The sequence below is a fragment of the Vombatus ursinus genome, unplaced genomic scaffold, assembly GCF_900497805.2.
Source record: "Vombatus ursinus unplaced genomic scaffold, bare-nosed wombat genome assembly UNPS02015175.1, whole genome shotgun sequence".
Classification (NCBI taxonomy): domain Eukaryota; kingdom Metazoa; phylum Chordata; class Mammalia; order Diprotodontia; family Vombatidae; genus Vombatus; species Vombatus ursinus.
The window spans coordinates 20885716-20903056 of record NW_020954953.1 but is presented as its reverse complement, the minus strand read 5'-3'; the positions used below and the strand labels follow the sequence as shown (position 1 = coordinate 20903056).

The 17341-nt window shown below is 36.3% G+C and overlaps 1 protein-coding gene across 7 annotated transcripts in view; it reads left to right on the top strand.

Moving 5' to 3' along the window:
* Nucleotides 1-17341, top strand: part of LOC114031518 (protein SERAC1-like) — an 85483-nt gene that overhangs the window by 30837 nt on the left and 37305 nt on the right. For all 7 annotated transcript variants that reach the window (XR_003567746.1, XR_003567745.1, XR_003567743.1 and 4 more), the window contains 2 exons: nt 5614-5727; nt 7283-7445. Coding sequence is in view for 3 of the 7 variants with exons in the window: in XM_027846638.1 (XP_027702439.1) it covers nt 5614-5727; nt 7283-7445 (277 nt within the window). In the remaining 4 variants the exon portion in view is untranslated. The remainder of the gene's footprint in view (nt 1-5613; nt 5728-7282; nt 7446-17341) is intronic.

Here is a 17341-nt window from a genome sequence, read left to right as displayed (position 1 = left end):
AAAGGATATGGACACTATGGACATCTTAGTCATTTTTTGAGCATGATTCCAAAATGTAGTTCGGGATGGCTGGACGAGTTCACGCCTCCACCAACAGTGCTTTAATAGGTAGCATTAGATAGTGTTTTAGAGTATTTGTCTTTCCACAACCCCTCCAGCCCTATTTCTGTCTTTCTCAGTTTTCTTGTTGTGAGGTAAAACTTCAGAGTTGTTTAATCTGAATTTCTCTTATTATTGGTAATTTGGACCAATCTTAAAATTTCCTTGGAATATTTGAAAGCATGACTTTACTTTTTCAATATTTTCATGGAAGTTAAACTAAGGATATAGCTAGGTTTTTATCAAGAAGGTTTTTATTCTGTCACTTTCCACTTTTTATCTTCTGTTTCAGAAATTGTGTGTATATGTTTGAATTATCTTGAAGTTAACTATGTTAATATTTCTTTGTGACTTGAATTTTTAGAAATATGAGTTGTCTTTTTTTTATTATTTAATTTATTTTTAGTTTTCAACAGTCACTTCCAAAGCTTTTGAGTTTTAAATTTTCTCCCCTCTCTCCCCAACTCCCTCCCCATGACAGCGTGAAATCTGATATAAGCTCTACATGCACATTCCTATTAAACGTATTTTCACATTAGTCATGTTGTAAAGAAGAATTAGAACCCATAAGAGGAACCACAAGAAAGAAGAAACAGAACAAAACAGAAGGGAAAAAAAGAGCAAATAATATGCTTTGATCTGCATTCAAACTCCATAGTTCTTTTTCTGGATGTGGATAGCATTTTCCATCATGAGACTTTTGGAGATGTCTTAGATCCTTGCATTGCTGAGAAGAGTTTAGTCACTGCACAACGTGGCTGTTCCCATGCACAGCGTTCTCCTGGTTCTGCTCATTTGACTCAGCATCAGTCCATACAAGCCTTTCCAGGTTTTTCTGAAGTCTGGCTGCTCATCATTTCTTATAGCACAATAGTATTCCATTACATTCATATACCACAACTTGTTCAGCCATTCCCCAATTGATGGGCATTGTCTCCATTTCCAATTCTTTGCCACCACAGAAAGAGCTGCTATAAATATTTTTGTAACTGTGGGTCCCTTTCCCACTTTTATGATCTCTTTGGGATATAGCCCTAGGAGTGCTATTGCTGGATCAAAAGGTACGCACATTTTTATAGCCCTTTGGGCATAGTTCCAAATTGCTCTCCAAAATGGTTGGCTCAGTTCACAACTCCACCAACAATAGATTAATGTTCCAATTTTCCCACATCTTCTCCAACATTTATCATTTTCCTGTTTTGTCATGCTGACGTGACAAAACAGGAAAATGATAAATGTGAGTCTTCTTAAGAGAGTTAAATGGCACAGTGTATAGAGTGCCAGGCATCAAACACTTACTAGTTATGTGATCCTCTCTCTAAGGCTCAGTTTCCTCCTCTGTAAAATGAGCACAATAATAGTATCTGCCTCTCAAGGTTGTGAGAATGAAATGAGATAATAATTGTAAAGCACTGAGCACAGTGCCTGGCACATAATAAGTGCCATATAAATATTAGCTATCATCTTCATCAATATTGTTATTAAGGGGATAATGTGAGACAAAAATATCAGGTTCTAATTTCTGGCACCCGATTTTCAGACAAGTTGTGTGTATTTTACGAAGTAAAACCTGCTGAAATGAATGAGTTATACTGCTTTTATTCAGATATTCTGGCAGTTTCTACCAAACTGGAGAGGTATCAAATACATACTTGGAAACAGATCTCTATTTTGGGGCCCAGACTACCTAAGATTGGAGCTGCTATTCACCAGAAAGTTGGCTTCCAAGTGATTAATTCTTTTGGGCACAGCAACTCATGAAGATTGTCTACTAAATATGAAGGGATTGCACCTTTATTGATGGAAAAGATACTCTCCACGCTTATGAAAAAAACCCAGATTTTCCTAAATAACCCTGTGAAGCAATTACTATCAAGCAGTTAATCAGTAATCATTTCTTAACTGCCTGCCTTATTAGGCACTTCAATACAATGACAAAAGGGAAACATTCCCTACCCTCAAGAAGCTTACATTTTACTGGGAGATGCAATAGGTACATAGATAAGTAAATATAAGATATGTATAAAATAAATAATACATTGATGAGGGCCTAACAACTAGGTGGGATGAGAAGAGGCCTTCTGAAGGAGGTGGTACTTGAGTTAAACTATGAAGGGAACTAAGAGTTTCCAGAAGTAGAAGTGAGAAGGGGGAGAGTACTAATCGTGGAACTGGGAGATAAAATGCCGTTTACAGGGAACAGGAGGCAGGCCAGAATGACTGGAACACAGAGTGTGGGAGTGGGAGTATTTTGTAATCCTTTAGAAAGAAAAGCTGGAAAAAACAAATCTTGTGTTCCTTGCTTTTATGCTTCATTATGACTAAACATTGCCTCTCTATGATCAACCATATTTTTAAAGATTGTGTTTAAAAAAAAAAGAAAGAAAGAAAAATTGAAACCAGATTATAAAAGACTTTAAATATCAAATACAGGAGTGTGTATTTTAGCCAAAAGTCAGTGGGGAGCCACTGATGCCTCTTCGGCTGAGCAATGACATGGTCAGACTTTTGTTTTAGGAATATCAATTCAGCGTTTGTGTGGAGAAAGGATTGGAGAAAAAGATGGGCTGGTTGTAGAGGAGACAACTAAGAGACTATTGCAGGAGTCTCAGGGAGTAGCAATGAAGGCTTAGACTATGGTGGTTATGGTGTGAGTGGAAGCAAAGGTGCCCATGAAAGAAATACTGAGGAAGCAGGATCAACCAAACTTGGCTTACTGGTTGGATGTGGGAGGGTGGAAGAGCGTGGAGTGGAGAATGACTCTGAGGTAGTCATCATTGTCTGTTTGTCTGTTGTCTTCGTTGTCATCATTGACTATTACTGATACTTTATAAATGAGAAAACTGGCCTAATGATGTTAAGTGACTTGTCTAAGGATCCATAGCTAGCAAGACAGACTCGGAATATGAGTCCATCAAAACTATTACCCTTTCCACACGCGCTTTCGTAAAAGCAGAGGTGAAGAAGCACTTCTTCTTGGCCTCAAGCTCTTTTTAGGCATTTGAAGACCTGTCATTTGGAAGGATTAGTCTTGTTCTGCTTGTTCCCAAGGTAGAACTAAGATCAATGGTTGAAAGTTGGAGAAAGGCACATTTTGCTTCAGTGCAGGGAAAACCTTCCCAACAGGCTGAAGGATATGCTGCCTCAAGAGGTAGGTAGTGGGTGTCTCCTTAGGAGAGGCTTTCGAGAGAAGGCTAAATTCACTTCAGGAAGTCCTTACTAGTTGCCTGCAGAGAACTTGTTGAAGATGTTTGAGAAGAGAATGCTATATAATCAACTAGCAAAGTATATTAAGCACCTACTACTTGCCAGGCTCTCTGGATACAAAGGCAAAAGTGAACTAGCCCTTGAACTCAGGGAGCTTACATTCTTACTGGGGACACAGCATGTACATCTGTAAGTATATAGAATGTATACAAAATGAATACAAGGTAGTTTTGTGAGTGACAACTCTTGTAACTGTGGGGATCAGGAAAGACTTCCTGTAGAAGGTGGTGCTTGAGCTGAATCTGGAAGGAAACAATTCTAAGAGGCTGAGATGAGGAAGGAGAATTCCAAGCATGGAGATAGCCAGGCCAAAGACACTGAGATGGGCAGTGGAGCTATGTGTGGTTGAATTGTAGAATATGGTATGTTTTAGAATAGATGACTTTTAAGAATCCTTCTAATTTTGAGGTTCTTTTATTCTGATAGTTTTTATTCATGATAATAGTACATTTGAGGTGTTCTTATTATGTGTTTGATTTTCCAGCTATAAATTGGATCACAAAAAACAAGATTTATGGATTTGAATGAGAAATGTCCATCCAAATTCTAGGCTTAAGGTACATGAATCTTTGATATCCAGGTTTCTTTAAATAGAGGAAAATCCTGTTTCAGAAAAGGAAGCCAAATTGCTTAGAGAAATAATCAGATAGCTTTTGGGGGTATCAGGTAAGTTTTAAAAATAAATAATCTGATGAATTAATTAAAAACTTGGGAATACATTGATTAAACTTCTTTTAGAAAATACTATTGTTCAAATTATGTAAGTCTTTTAATACTGCATTTACTGTTCCTTTCTGCTACTATGATATACATATGTAAATTTATACACCCTCATCTGTTTTAGGTTACCAGTTTTATGTTACAGTGATATTCTTTAATTTTTTAAAATAAGTTTTTTTTTTTAATATTTTCTGTCTCTTGCATCACCACAGTATTCCAGGTATTCCTTCCTTTTCCCCTCCCAGAGAGCAATCCTATATGACACAGTATTTTTTGGAGAGGACAAAAGAAAAAAAAAGTCATTACAACTAATCAATACGTTGAAAAAGTTCAAAAATATGTCAGTGTGTAACATCTATGAATCTCCTACCTCCATGAAGGGGTCGGTTAGGGGTGTCTTCTTATGTCTCTTCATTTGAGTCCCACTTGATCTTTATCATTTTGTTACATTTACTTTTGATTTTTCTGTGTCATTCTTTCCATTATAATTAGTATGTATATTCTTTTCTTGACTCTGCTTACTTACTTTATTTATTAATTGTTTATATGTCTTGGATACCAAGCCCTTATGAGAGAATTTGATACAAAGAATTTTTTTCCCAATTTGACTACTTCCCTTCTTATCCCAGATGCATCCTAGATGCATTAATGTTGTCTGTGCAGAAGCTTTTCAGTTTCAGTTTCCCTCTTCTGTTGCAAACACAATATTATGTTCCTTCAGTTACTTTACTTTAATCTTTTTTTTTAAGGCATCCCTGTTCCCACTGGCTTTCATCCCTTCACCCCTGATTGACTCTTTTCATTTGATATTCCATTTTCCTCTCCTCTCCTTCAGCTAGTCCTGTTCCTTAGTTTTTAAATTTCATTTTTTTGGGGTCCCTTTCCACAAGGGATTTCTCTCTCTTCATTGTGCATCTTCTCTTTCTGTTTACTCTAGAACCTCATTTTCTGATTCATAATCCTTATAATTTCCTGGTCTCTCTTTTCTCAGTATTTTTCATGTAAGCAAAGCTTCCAAACTTTCTATTCTAAGCCCCCCCCCCCCCCCCCCCCCCCCGTTCTCTCGGTGTTTTATGCCACTGCCTTGTAAGATTTACTCCATGGATTCCCCTTCTCCATTGTGTCTCATTGCCAGAACAATACCATTTATTGCATTTGTCAGAACATTGCCCCATGGTGGGGCTCCTGCCCTGCTGCTGATCTATACCCTCTCTTGTTGAACTTTTTCGTACATTTACCTGGAAATATCTTCCTTGGTTCCATGCTCTTCCACTTGCCCAGGTATCAGTTGCTCCCAGGGGTTCCAACTCCTTTCCTCCCAGGACAAGTAGACTTTTGAAGCCCTGAGTACCCCTGGACTTTCCTGATCCATCTCATTTATGCATAAATCTCTTCTTTTTTTTTTAAAGGTATCTGGTAGCCTATAGGTGAAGTCTAACACTTCTATGGGTTATATCTAGTTGCTGAACAAAAACCATGGGGTAACATTTTTTCCCAATAAACTTTGTTCGTTTTTTCTGATTATAGGGTGGCTTATGGTGTTTTGGAGGAAATGGACTTCCTTATGCTGAAAGTTTTGGCGAAGTTCCTTCAGCAACAGTAGAGTTATTTTGTTTGCAGGCTTTAGTAAGACACTCTGAGGTAACTTAACATTTAAAATTTCATTTAAAATGTAAAAAATTCAAATTGACCGTATTCCTACATAAATTATATCCTATAGCAATGATTTTTAAACTTTTTCAAATTTGAGAACTTTTAGCATTGTTTCCCATACATACTCAGGAACACTAATGAGTTCTTCAAATAAAGTTGGGCTGGCAGGTTATCAAATTGAGAGACACGTGTTAAACTTGCCAAATGGACCAGACTTTTTTAGGGAACTTATAAAGTTGCTTCTTAGAATCCTGACATTGCATTTTGAAAATCATTTCTGTTTAATACAACCTGTGAGCTCTTAGCATTCTGTTCCCCCGTTCTTCCTGTCATAGAGTTAGAAGCTCAGCACAGAATAGAGCAGATGGGGTGTTTTGGCACAGAAGGAAGCTTAGAAAAGCTAGATTTGGTTTTGGTGGTTTAAGAATAGGCCCTGAAGGGGGCAGATAGGTGGCGCAGTGGATAGAGCCCCGACCCTGAAATCAGGAGGATCTGAGTTCAAATCCAGCCTCAGACACTTGACACTTACTAGCTGTGTGACTATGAGCAGGTCACAACCCCAATTACCTTACAAAAAAAAAAAGAATAGGTCCTAAATTAATGATGTAGCAATGCCTGGGGTTGCTCTCTTCCGAGGAATTTATCTATGTGAGTTATCTAAGTTTCATGTTCTAGCTTAATAAAATTTAGATATTGAAAATTGAAAGAAATATCTTCAAGTTGTCATTCTGTAAAATTAGTGAGTAGTGGAGCCAGTTCAGGGTGTGGTGATTATCTACGGGGGAAGGGGAGAAGGTCAATGAATTGTAGCATGAAGCAGTTTTTGTGCTGTTGTGCCCCAAGTGTCCTTTTCTTTTTTATTCTTCTTTGTCCCTGATCCTTTCTCTTTTCTTGCTTCTTCTCTCTTATTTTTAAACTTGCGACAATTGTAAGCCCTTTCTGCTTTTTTCTCTGATTTCCCCTTCTTGATTTTTCCTTTGCCATTGTCTTGGGCCGGTAGTTATGTTCAGAGTTGTAGTTGACACTTGACCTACTGCCTTTGCTTGTGCAGAAACAGATTGCCTTATTCCATAGCAGAGATTTCAGGAGTTAGATGGGCTTTTGCTAATGTTGGTCTTTACACTCAGGGTCAATTGTAGAAGCCAATTCACAACATAATTTGAAACAGAAAGTGAGTGACCCAATTATTTCATTGATCTAAAAAAAATTCATAACATAATGAAGATAGAAGGTTTGTGTATGACATATTTGTCAGATTTTTTTTCTCTTAATGATTGTGACAGTGAGAAGCATTTTTTTTTTCCCCACTTAAGTGTGGGATTTGAATTTTTTTTTCTCAGCTCAGGTCAACTAAAATGAAATCCAGTGCTTTCGAATGATTATAAATGGTTTTCCAAGTTTGGTGATCCAGCTGGCCAGCCGCCTGTCCTTAAGATGGTTTTCACATGTGTACTAAAACTTAAATACTGAAAAAGGGCTATGTAATGTGGTGTAGGTCTGTATATTTTTACAGCATCCAATTTTAATACATTTATTATGTTAGATCGCCACACATTGTGATAAAATTGAAGCAAATGGAGGCCTGCAACTACTTCAACGAATATATCAACTTCACAAGGACTGTCCTAAAATACAGAGAAGTATAGTTCGAATCATTGGAAATATGGCATTGCACGAGCATCTTCATTCAGCTATAGTCCATTCAGGTAACAAGTTAATGTGTTGAAGTACTCTAGGTTTGATGGGGTTTTTTATTGCCTTATGATTTTTAAAAGATAATTAAAATTGATGATGGGAGTTTAATTATATACCTTGAAGCCTAAGACATGTTCCTTTCAGTACAAGAATAATACAGCTACTGGTAATTTGAGTTTCTTAGGTAGACTTGGAGGTATAATTCTGTCTTAGGCTTATGTTCTTTTTTTTTTTTTAGGCAGTTGGGGTTAAGTGACTTGCCCAGGGTCACACAGCTAGTAAATGTCAAGTGTTTGGTCTGAGGCCGGACTTGAACTCAGGTCCTCCTGAATTCAGGGCCAGTGCTGTATCCACTGCACCACCTAGCTGCCCTGGCTTATGTTCTTAATTTCATCAACTTATTGCTATGTGCTTTCTGCTAAAATTCTACCTTCTAATATCTCATGAGGGTGTGGAGATGACCCTGAGTTCTTTTGAGCATGTACCCAATTGATGGACTCTTGGTTTGTTGTCTGAGGACCATCCTTGCTAAGGTTGTAGAGCCTCTTTTCATAAGAAAAACTCCAAAAAACTAGCTACTCCTCTGCCAAAGTTGGAGAACCTTATAGAAACATTCAAAGCTGAAGTGTCAACACATTTTGAAATAGGCCATTAATACTATCCAGTGTAATTTCTTCCTTGACCAAAGCAAAATTAATAAAATAGTGAACCTGTTAGAAGATGAACCTGTCATTTTGTGATTTTTGGGTATAGTAGCTTGTCAAACCATATACTAAAGCGAGAGAAGATGATGATTGTTTCAGCATGAACACAAATGAAATCACAAATCCTTGAAATATGATTGATAGAGGTGCTATGTTTTGATTCTCTAGGAAGTTATACATTTTGAATTGTGTCCCTTTTCTTTACATTTCTGATTTAATGGCTGCTTTATCAGTTCTTACTTGCTAAGCATTTGGGATATTGGAAGATATCCTTTCATTTTTTTCTTATTTAACAAAAAAAAAACTTTAATATTTCACTGTCTTTTCTGTTGATTACCCCTTCTTAGGTTTCCTGTGAGCTTACACACTATGATTTTAAATTTCTTTATTTTTTATTTATTTTATCCATTTTACTTTTCTGGGTAGGGATGGTACTTTTTGGGTCATTCTAGTACATAATATAGTTAGATAGTAGATATATGCTGGTAGGTAATATAGTTTACACTATCCATAGTGGTAAGGTGATTATCTGTAACAATAAGGAGAGCACAGATAAGAATATTTGAAACTAACAATCATCTGTCAAACTGTGTTGAGAACACAGTACCCACTACCTATAGACAAGTGAATTAATGAATTTTTCATTTATTTATTTATTTATTTTTAGTTTTCAGCATTCACTTTCATAAGATTTTGAGTTCTAAATTTTCTCCTCTTCCCTCCCTGCTCCCCTCTTCAAGATGGCATGTAATCTGATGTAGACTATACATATACAATCATATTAAACATATTTCCATAATTAATGAGTATTTTTTAAGTACCACCTTTGTGCCAGGCACTGGGAATGAAAAGAAAAACAAAAGATAGTCTTTGTCCTTGGGAAGCTCATAGTCTAACGCGGGAGGCAACATATAAACAAATGTGTACAAACAAGCTAAATTCGGGATAAGCAGGAAACAATCAACAGAAGAAAAAGATCCTAGAATTAAGAGGGACTAGGAAAGGCCCACTATAAAAGGTAGAGTTTTAACTAGGACCTAATGGAATCTAGGAAATCTAGGAGGAATTAGGAAGGAAAGCATTCCAGGTATGAGAAAATGCCAGGTACCAATAAATGGAGTGTCTTGTTTGGGGAACAGCAAGGAAGCCAGTGTCACTGGATTGAAGAGTGGGTGGAAGGTGGAAGGTGTTAGAATATTGAAAAGGGGAACCTGTGTTTTAGGAAGATCACTTTGGCAGCTGAATGGAGGATGGACTGGAGTAGTGAGAGCCTTGGCTGACCAACCAGTAGGCTAGGCATGTGGAGATGAGGTCCTACCAGGGTAGTGGCAATATCAAAGGAGAAAAGAGGGTGTATTCAAGAGATATTGCAAAGGTAAAAGGAGCAGGTCTTGGCAACAGATTGGATATGGGGAGAGATGGGGCAAGAAATAGTGAGGAGTTCAGGATGACAGATTTCAGGCCTGGGGTATGGGAAGACAGTGGTGCCTAGATAGCAGTAAGGAAGTTTGGAAGTGGAATGAGTTTAGGGGGAAAGATATTGAATTCGGTTTTGGACATGTTGAGTTTAAGATGTCTACTGGACATCCAGATGTCTAAAAGGCAGCTGGAGATTTGAGACTAGAGGTCAGTAGAGGGATTAAGAGGGGTAAGTAGATTTGAAAGACATCAGCATAGAGATAATAATTAAATCCATGGGAACTGAGAAAATCAGTAAGTGAAATAGTATAGAGAGAGAGGAGAAGAGCCACAGTTAGTGGGTATGGCCTGGATACAGATCCAGGGAAGGACCATGTAGTAGATAAATACTCATTGCTTTTCAACTTAGATGGATGTTGCCATTTGGAGCTGATCTGTTTTTTGTTTTTTTTTTTTTTAAAGAGGGTTTTAATCTTCTGCAGCTACTGTACTTCCCACCTGGATTGGAATCAAGGCTCCAGGTCTCCTTGGTGCAGTTAGTTTGTGTCTATGGGAAATGGGTTTATAATCCTGACTCATCTGGGTATAAAAGGTGGGATGTCAGGGAAAAGGGAACAGCTTGAGATAAATTACTATCATCTTTAATGAAGGTAGTTGATGGGTAGATAATCAGGAAATGAGGATAATTTTTTTTTGCCAAGGTTGTTGTCCTTTTCTGTGTAAAGTTAAAAAAAAATCTAAGACAATTTGTGTAAATAGGAAGCTTATTCAGGCTAAAAGGAGACCCCAGTTAAACCAAAGATACTTTTTCTATGTTTATTTCTCCCTTATTTTCTATCCACTTTAAGTCATTTGCAAGATTAATTGCAACCAAAGAGAAAAGAATAAATTATTTAAGTTGGAAGACTGGAAATATAAAGGTTTAAGACCATAAAACAATAGTAAAAAAAAAAAAAGAGTGAATTTCACTAATATTTAGTTTAGTTCCTCTTGTTGAGATGATGGAGAAATCCCAGCCTTGATATTACCCCTTATAAATAGTAGAGCTGAAGACAAGCCAATCAAGTTATACTTTAATAATTCATTGGATTCATGATCTTATAACTTACCACCTCCAGTGGTGAAAATTGCTGCCCATTTACTTTTTCTCATCTTATGCATTTCTTATCCATGTCCTTCCTATAATCAAAGAAAAATATTAATACTGTTTTCTGCACTTTAGGACACAAATTTTCCAGAAATAATTTTATATAACTTACTAAATTTAAGTGAATATTTAAGCCATTTGTGGCTTAGAGAGATGTCCAAACTAGCATAGTTCTCCCATGCCCTATGATGTATTTCTCAAGTGGTCAAGTCACTTAACCTTGGTCTGCCTCAGTTTCCTCATCTGTAAAATGGAATAATAATAGCACCTATTTCCCAGGGTTATCATTAGCATAAGATGAGATAATATTTGTAAAGTACTTTACAAACCTTAAAGCCCTATGTAAATGCTAGCTAGTTATTATTAATATCATCATCATCATCATCATTATCATCATCACCATGACCACCCAAAGATGAATTTAGGCTACATTTATAGGAATCCTGAATAAGGAAAAGATCATAATATATTAAAATGCATTTTGGGGTTAATATACCAAAACAAGGGTTACTGTGAAGTTACTCCTGAAGTTCTAAGAGACATAATTTCTGGGTAGTTTAATCATTTTATTAGTAAGGCCAGCACATTTATTAATAAAATGTTTGTCTGTCTCTCTTAGACCAAAGACCTTAATGGCAGTGGGCTCACAGTTTATATGCCCTTGGAAGAGTAAGCAGTCAACTCTGATTGGTTAACTATTAATGAGAAAATGAATATTACAGTGAGAGGGTGGGCTGTGTTGTACGTGACTTGGATCATCCAAATCTTGGCCAAAGAGACTTATCTATTTCCATATCACCTGTTTGACAAAAATGAGGATCCACATTTTCCCAGCAAACACAGTGAGAGGAATGCACTCATTAGCCCAAATTTAGAGTTTCTTTTACTGTCTTTGATGAGATCTCCACTGTCTTGGCTGGATGTGTCTTTTAGAAAGATTTCCCACACTGATTGGTTTCTGATGAGGAAGTAGAAAAGGGGAAAAATCTTGATCCTAATACAATAACTAATTATTAAATGCAAGAAAGAAATAATCATTTCTCACAGGATAAACTAAGATGAGATAGCTCTTAGATGGGTCAGTAGCCCGATCACTTTTGGGGTAGGTCACTAGAGTTGTTTGGTTATCACCTTTAATCCATTTCCTTAAGAAAGACCTAACCTTTTGTTCTGCCTACTTTCTGAAAGGTAAAAAGTTTATAAAGCTTTTTTAGGAAAGAGAATTTATTATTTCTTAATATTTTCACTTTTACTAAAAAAAAGATTTTTAATATGCTTCTATATGCATCCTCATAGAGAGTTCAACCCAAAACACTGGTGGCTTTTTTCTAGGTATTTTTTTTTAATACTCTTTAATACTCAAATGTAACATTCCTGAATTGTCCCTTACTCTTACCAAAATGACAGGCTGCTTTTCTGAGCATACATTTCCTGGATGATCTCATTTATTCCACTTCTCTGATGCAAGTCATCACTGGGAATATACATCAGCTTACATATGCCTAAGAGACTACCTGACAGAGTATATAGAGATCTGAGCTGGAATTCAGAAATACCTGCCTTTAACATTCATAATGACTCTGTGACTGTGGCCAAGTCCATTACTCCCTCAGTAACCTAGGCAGTTCTTTGGGATAATACATGCATGAGTTGCAATCTACATTAGTGTAGCTATTTTCCATACCAGTGGCTCTCCACATGAATGAAATATAGGGTTAATAGGTAAAAAAAATAGTTACTATGAATCTCCTTCCTATATCACTCCCTTCAGTTGTTCTCCTGCAATAAGAAGCATGGTGAAATGAGGGTGGAAGATGCAATACAAAAAGAAGAGTGTTTATGCCCAACATGAGCCTTTTTATTGCCTTTTATCGCCATTTTGTTTCTAAATTTTATAGTAGATTTTTCTTTCATTTGGACCCAGTGCAGCATATTTTTTAAAAATAGACTTTATTTTAACATTCATTTTTAAAAATTTCGAGTTCCAAATTCCCCGTCTTCAGCCCCTTCCTACCCATTGAGAAGACAGGCAAATGATATCGATTATACATGTGAAGTTATGTAAAATATGTTTCTATATTAGCCATGTTGCCAAAAAATAAAAAGGAAGAAAAAGTAAGTAAAGAATGTATGCTTTCAGTTTGCACTCAGAGTTCATCAGTTCTCTCTCAGGATATATAGCATTTTTCATCATGGATGAAATTTGGAATTATCTTTGGAACTCTCTTAATCCTGAACTGGAATTTTCAGAATACTTTTTGCCAATCACTCTTTTGTCCACCTTTACGTTGAAGTCACTAAGGATGAAAATATTGTTAACTTGGGTTGGAGAATCTTCAAGTTCTTCATAGAATTTCTCTACTTTTTCATCCTCTACAACAGATATTGGCATTTAAGTTGCCACTGTCTTCATGGTGACTGTTTTGCTTATGCTCAGCACTATGAGGTAATATGGCTAAGCATCCTGTGATTTTTGTTGCCTTTGAATACACAATGAAACCAACTCCAGTATTTACCTCTCTGTCATATATAGGTGTGGACCACATTTTACTGGACAAGCTTTTTAAAATTATTTTTAAAAATTCATACTCTCCTCCCCCTAAACCCCTCCTCAAACGGAAATCATAATGGAAAGGAAAAAACAAAACCAAACCCCTCTTACGGGTGTGGATAAGCAAACCAAATTTCCCCATTGGCCATATTAAAAATATATGTATTTCTCGGTCTACAATGAGTCTACTGTCTATCTGTAGATAGGTAGCATGTTTCATCATGAGTCCTCTGGAATCATAGTTATTGTGCTGATCAGAGTTCCTAAGTCTTTTAAAGTTTTCTGTCTTTACAATATTGTTTTTATTTGTATATATTATTTTCCTAGTTCTACTTACTTTACTGTGCATCAGTTCTTGCAAGTCTTCCCGTTTCTCTGAAATCATCCCCTTAATCATTTCTTATAGCATAGTGGTATTCCATTGCATTCTCATATACTATAATTTGTTCAGCCATTCATTCTTCAATTGATGGGCATCCCCTAAGTTTCCAATTATTTACCACTTCAAAAAGCTATAAATATCTTTGTACATCTTTGAATATTTTAGTGAAGGTGTGTTTTGCTTAGGGTTAATTCCTCCCTTATTCATTTCTTCCTCTTATTTCCCCATCTCCCTTCTTCCCTTTTCTACTTTTTCCCTGTTAAGTGAAATGTATTTTTTTTCCTTTTGGTGAGGCAATCAAGGTTAAGTGACTTGCCTAGGGTCACACAGCTAGTAAATGTCAAGTGTCTGAGGCCAGATTTGAACTCAGGTCTTCCTGACTCCGAAGCCAGAGCTTTATCCACTGTGCCACCTAGCTGTCCCTGTGAAATGTATTTCTGTACCAACTTTGCATGTGTACATTCAAGTGAGTATTCTGCCATCCTTTCACTAGTTCAGTTGAGAGTGATATTCAAGTAACACCTGCTTTCCCTCTCCTTTTGTCTTTGTTTCTGTAGACTTCTACTTGTGTGCTCTGATTATATGGAATCATTTCCCCCGTCCTTCCTTTCCCTGTTTTATCCTTCCCTACTGTATTCCTCTTCCCCTTCCTTTCCATTATTCGTTTAAGATCACCAAGACAGACCACTCTCTGGCCCTCTATCTAATTAGACTCCCTTTATGATGTCTGATGATAATAGGGTTCAGAGGTGGTACATGTACCATCTCTCCATATTAGCATGTAAATAGTTTATCTTTGTTTAGCTCATTATGATTGTTTATTCATTATTACCTTTTTATGTCGCTCTTGTCTCCTGTGTTCGTATTTTAAAGTTCCTCTGTAGTTCTGATCTTTTCATTAGGAATGAACACTTGGAGGTCTTCTTTTTCATTAATAGCCAATTTTTCTCTGTAGGATTATACTCAGTTTTTCTGGGTTAATTCTTCTTAGTAGTAAGCTTAGATCCTTTGCCTTCTGGAATATGGCTCTCTGCTTCCGTATCTTATTTACATCTAAATTGTGTGTGATATTGGCTATAGCTCTTCGGTACTTGAATTCTCTCTGGTTGCTTGCAGTATTTTTTCTTTGACCTAGAAACTCTGGATTTTGGCCATAATATTGCAGGGAAATTTAATTTTTTAGTTTCTTTTAGGAGGTAACTAGTGGATTCCATGTCCACTTGGCCCTCTGGATTTCTTTAAATCTGATGTCTAGGCATTTTGGGTGTTGTTTTTTTTTTGAGGGGTGGGTGGGCTTAGCTTTCAGGTAATTCATTGATTCTTAAGTGATCTCTTCAATTTTTTTTCTAGGTCAATTATTTTTGTTATGAGATACCTTATATTTTCTTCTAGTTTTTAAATCTTTTGACTGTGTTTTAATATTTCTTGTCTCGTAGAATCATTTTCTACTTAATCTGTTTAGTCTATTTAGACTGAAGGCTATCTTTTAATTTTCTTTCAGGAGTTACTGTGACCAAAGATTTTATTGCTTAATAGTCACTTATGTTGGGCCCTTTCTTGCTTACCTAGGCTTGTTCTTGGACATCAGATGTAGTCTTGTGATGGAAGTCTTTTCCGCTTCTGTCAGAGTTTGTACTCTTCATGTAGTCTCCATGTAGAAGAGCCCAGGTCATCTTCACATCCTGATGAGGTACTAGACTAGTTCTTTTACTGAGGATTCTATGAAGGTAACTGACATTAAGTCACCAAGTGTTATTATTTAATATGAGTATTCTGTAGGACAAAAAGATTGAATTATCCAAAGCATTAATAAAATATATAACTAGGTAAAACTTTGGGCTGCTCTAGTGGACTGAATGGTATATAATATGGATAATCCATATTTAAAACTTTATGAAGATAAAATTTATAGGCTAGACAGTCAGTAAGTCAATATTATATCACATAGTTGGTAAACATTACTATGAGCCGGGTTCTGTGCTAAATGCTGAGGATGCAAAGAAAGGCACAAGACAGTCCCTTCTCCAGAGGAACTCACAATCTACTAGATTACATTATCCAATCAATAGGCTTTTCATTTTACTGTATGATAATAGTAATCTTCCATTGTCAGCATGTGACTTTAATGATAATTACATTGAGCAAACATCTGGAAATCTTTCCATTTGCAGATGGAGACTATACTGTAAAATGTAAGAGCTGTCAGAGTGAAAATAGTTATTTTGGCTTGACAGTAGCAAAAAAAACCCTTTGCCTTAGGTAGAAATTGGTTCTGTTGCTTTTCAGAGTGATTCATTGTTTGTTTTTTTATATTACAAATTATGGAACAATAGATATTTTCATTGTTTCTGTTCTTTCACTGTATATGCATACTTTTTTCTTTTAAAAGATTTTGTAATTTTTCACATTTGTGTAGGTCTAGTCTTGCCATTTTTAGCTAGACAATATTAGAAAAAAAAATAAGTTTTTTTCTTTTATAACTTTAACATAAAATATACTTTAACCTAACCTATAACTTTAACCTAAAAATTATTGAACCGATAGCTGCTGTTTTCATAAAAGGAAGGTATTTAAACTTGATGAAGTGATATTATGTTCCCACAGTTCAAAGATATTAAATTACTTTTTAACTGGTTATAATGACTATGTTTAATTATAAAATAATATACATAGGCATTCCAGAAATTGTCGATTTGACTTGACTAGGGTAATACTTTAATACTTTAATTTGTGATCTCATCAATGTGGTTATTCCATCCTGCTGCAAATAGCAGCACATTCATGCCTTATCAATTTATGTGATACTTATTTGCATTTTTTCTTAGATTGTCTTAGCATGTTGAGGGTTTTTTCTAGGTCTTCTTAAATTTTGTGGATTTATGCTTGCTGTTACATAGTCACTGTTATGTGAAAACAAGCAGTCATTATGCTTTTGTGACTTCTGCTTTTCTGAAAATTAAAGTAGGTGATGGGTGGGAGAATGTAATTTGTTTAGACTTTAAAATAAGCATAAACTCATTATATTGGAATTGGAAGTGACCTTAGTCCAGTCTTCTAATTTTATAAGTGAGTAAACTGAATCCTGGGGAAGGGAAGTGCTTTGTTTTGTTTTGTTTTGTTTTTGTGAGGCAGTTGAGGTTAAGTGACTTACTCAGAGTCGCACAGCTAGTGAGTGTTATGTGTCTGAGGTCAGACTTGAACTCAGGTCCTCCTGACTCCAGGGCTGGTGCTGTATCTACTACGCCACCTAGCTGCCCTGGGAAGTGCCTTGTTGAAGGTTACATGATCAGTTAGTGGCAGACCCCAGACTAATCTTTTGACTCCCATTTAAGTTCTCATTACACTATGCCGTTTTGACAACAGCTAATATTGAGGAAGCTCTTATGATATGCAGAGCATTGTGTTAAGTGTTTGGGTAGATATAAAGCTTAGTGAACACAAATTTCCTGCTATCATCAAGCTTACAGTATGGGGCGGGAGGGAAGTGGCTAAGATACAATCACAATAGATGCACCCTAGTAGATGAGTGAACTAAAGAGGTGCAAAATATAGTCTGCCGTACAAGGTTGTCATTATTAGCGAATCATGGAAGATTTCCTAGAGGAAGCAGACTTTGAGTGAGCTTAGAAGGATGGCTAGGAATTCAGCAGGCTGGTAGTAGAGGAAGACTTTTCCAATATAGGGAATAGCTTATCCAAGAGTGT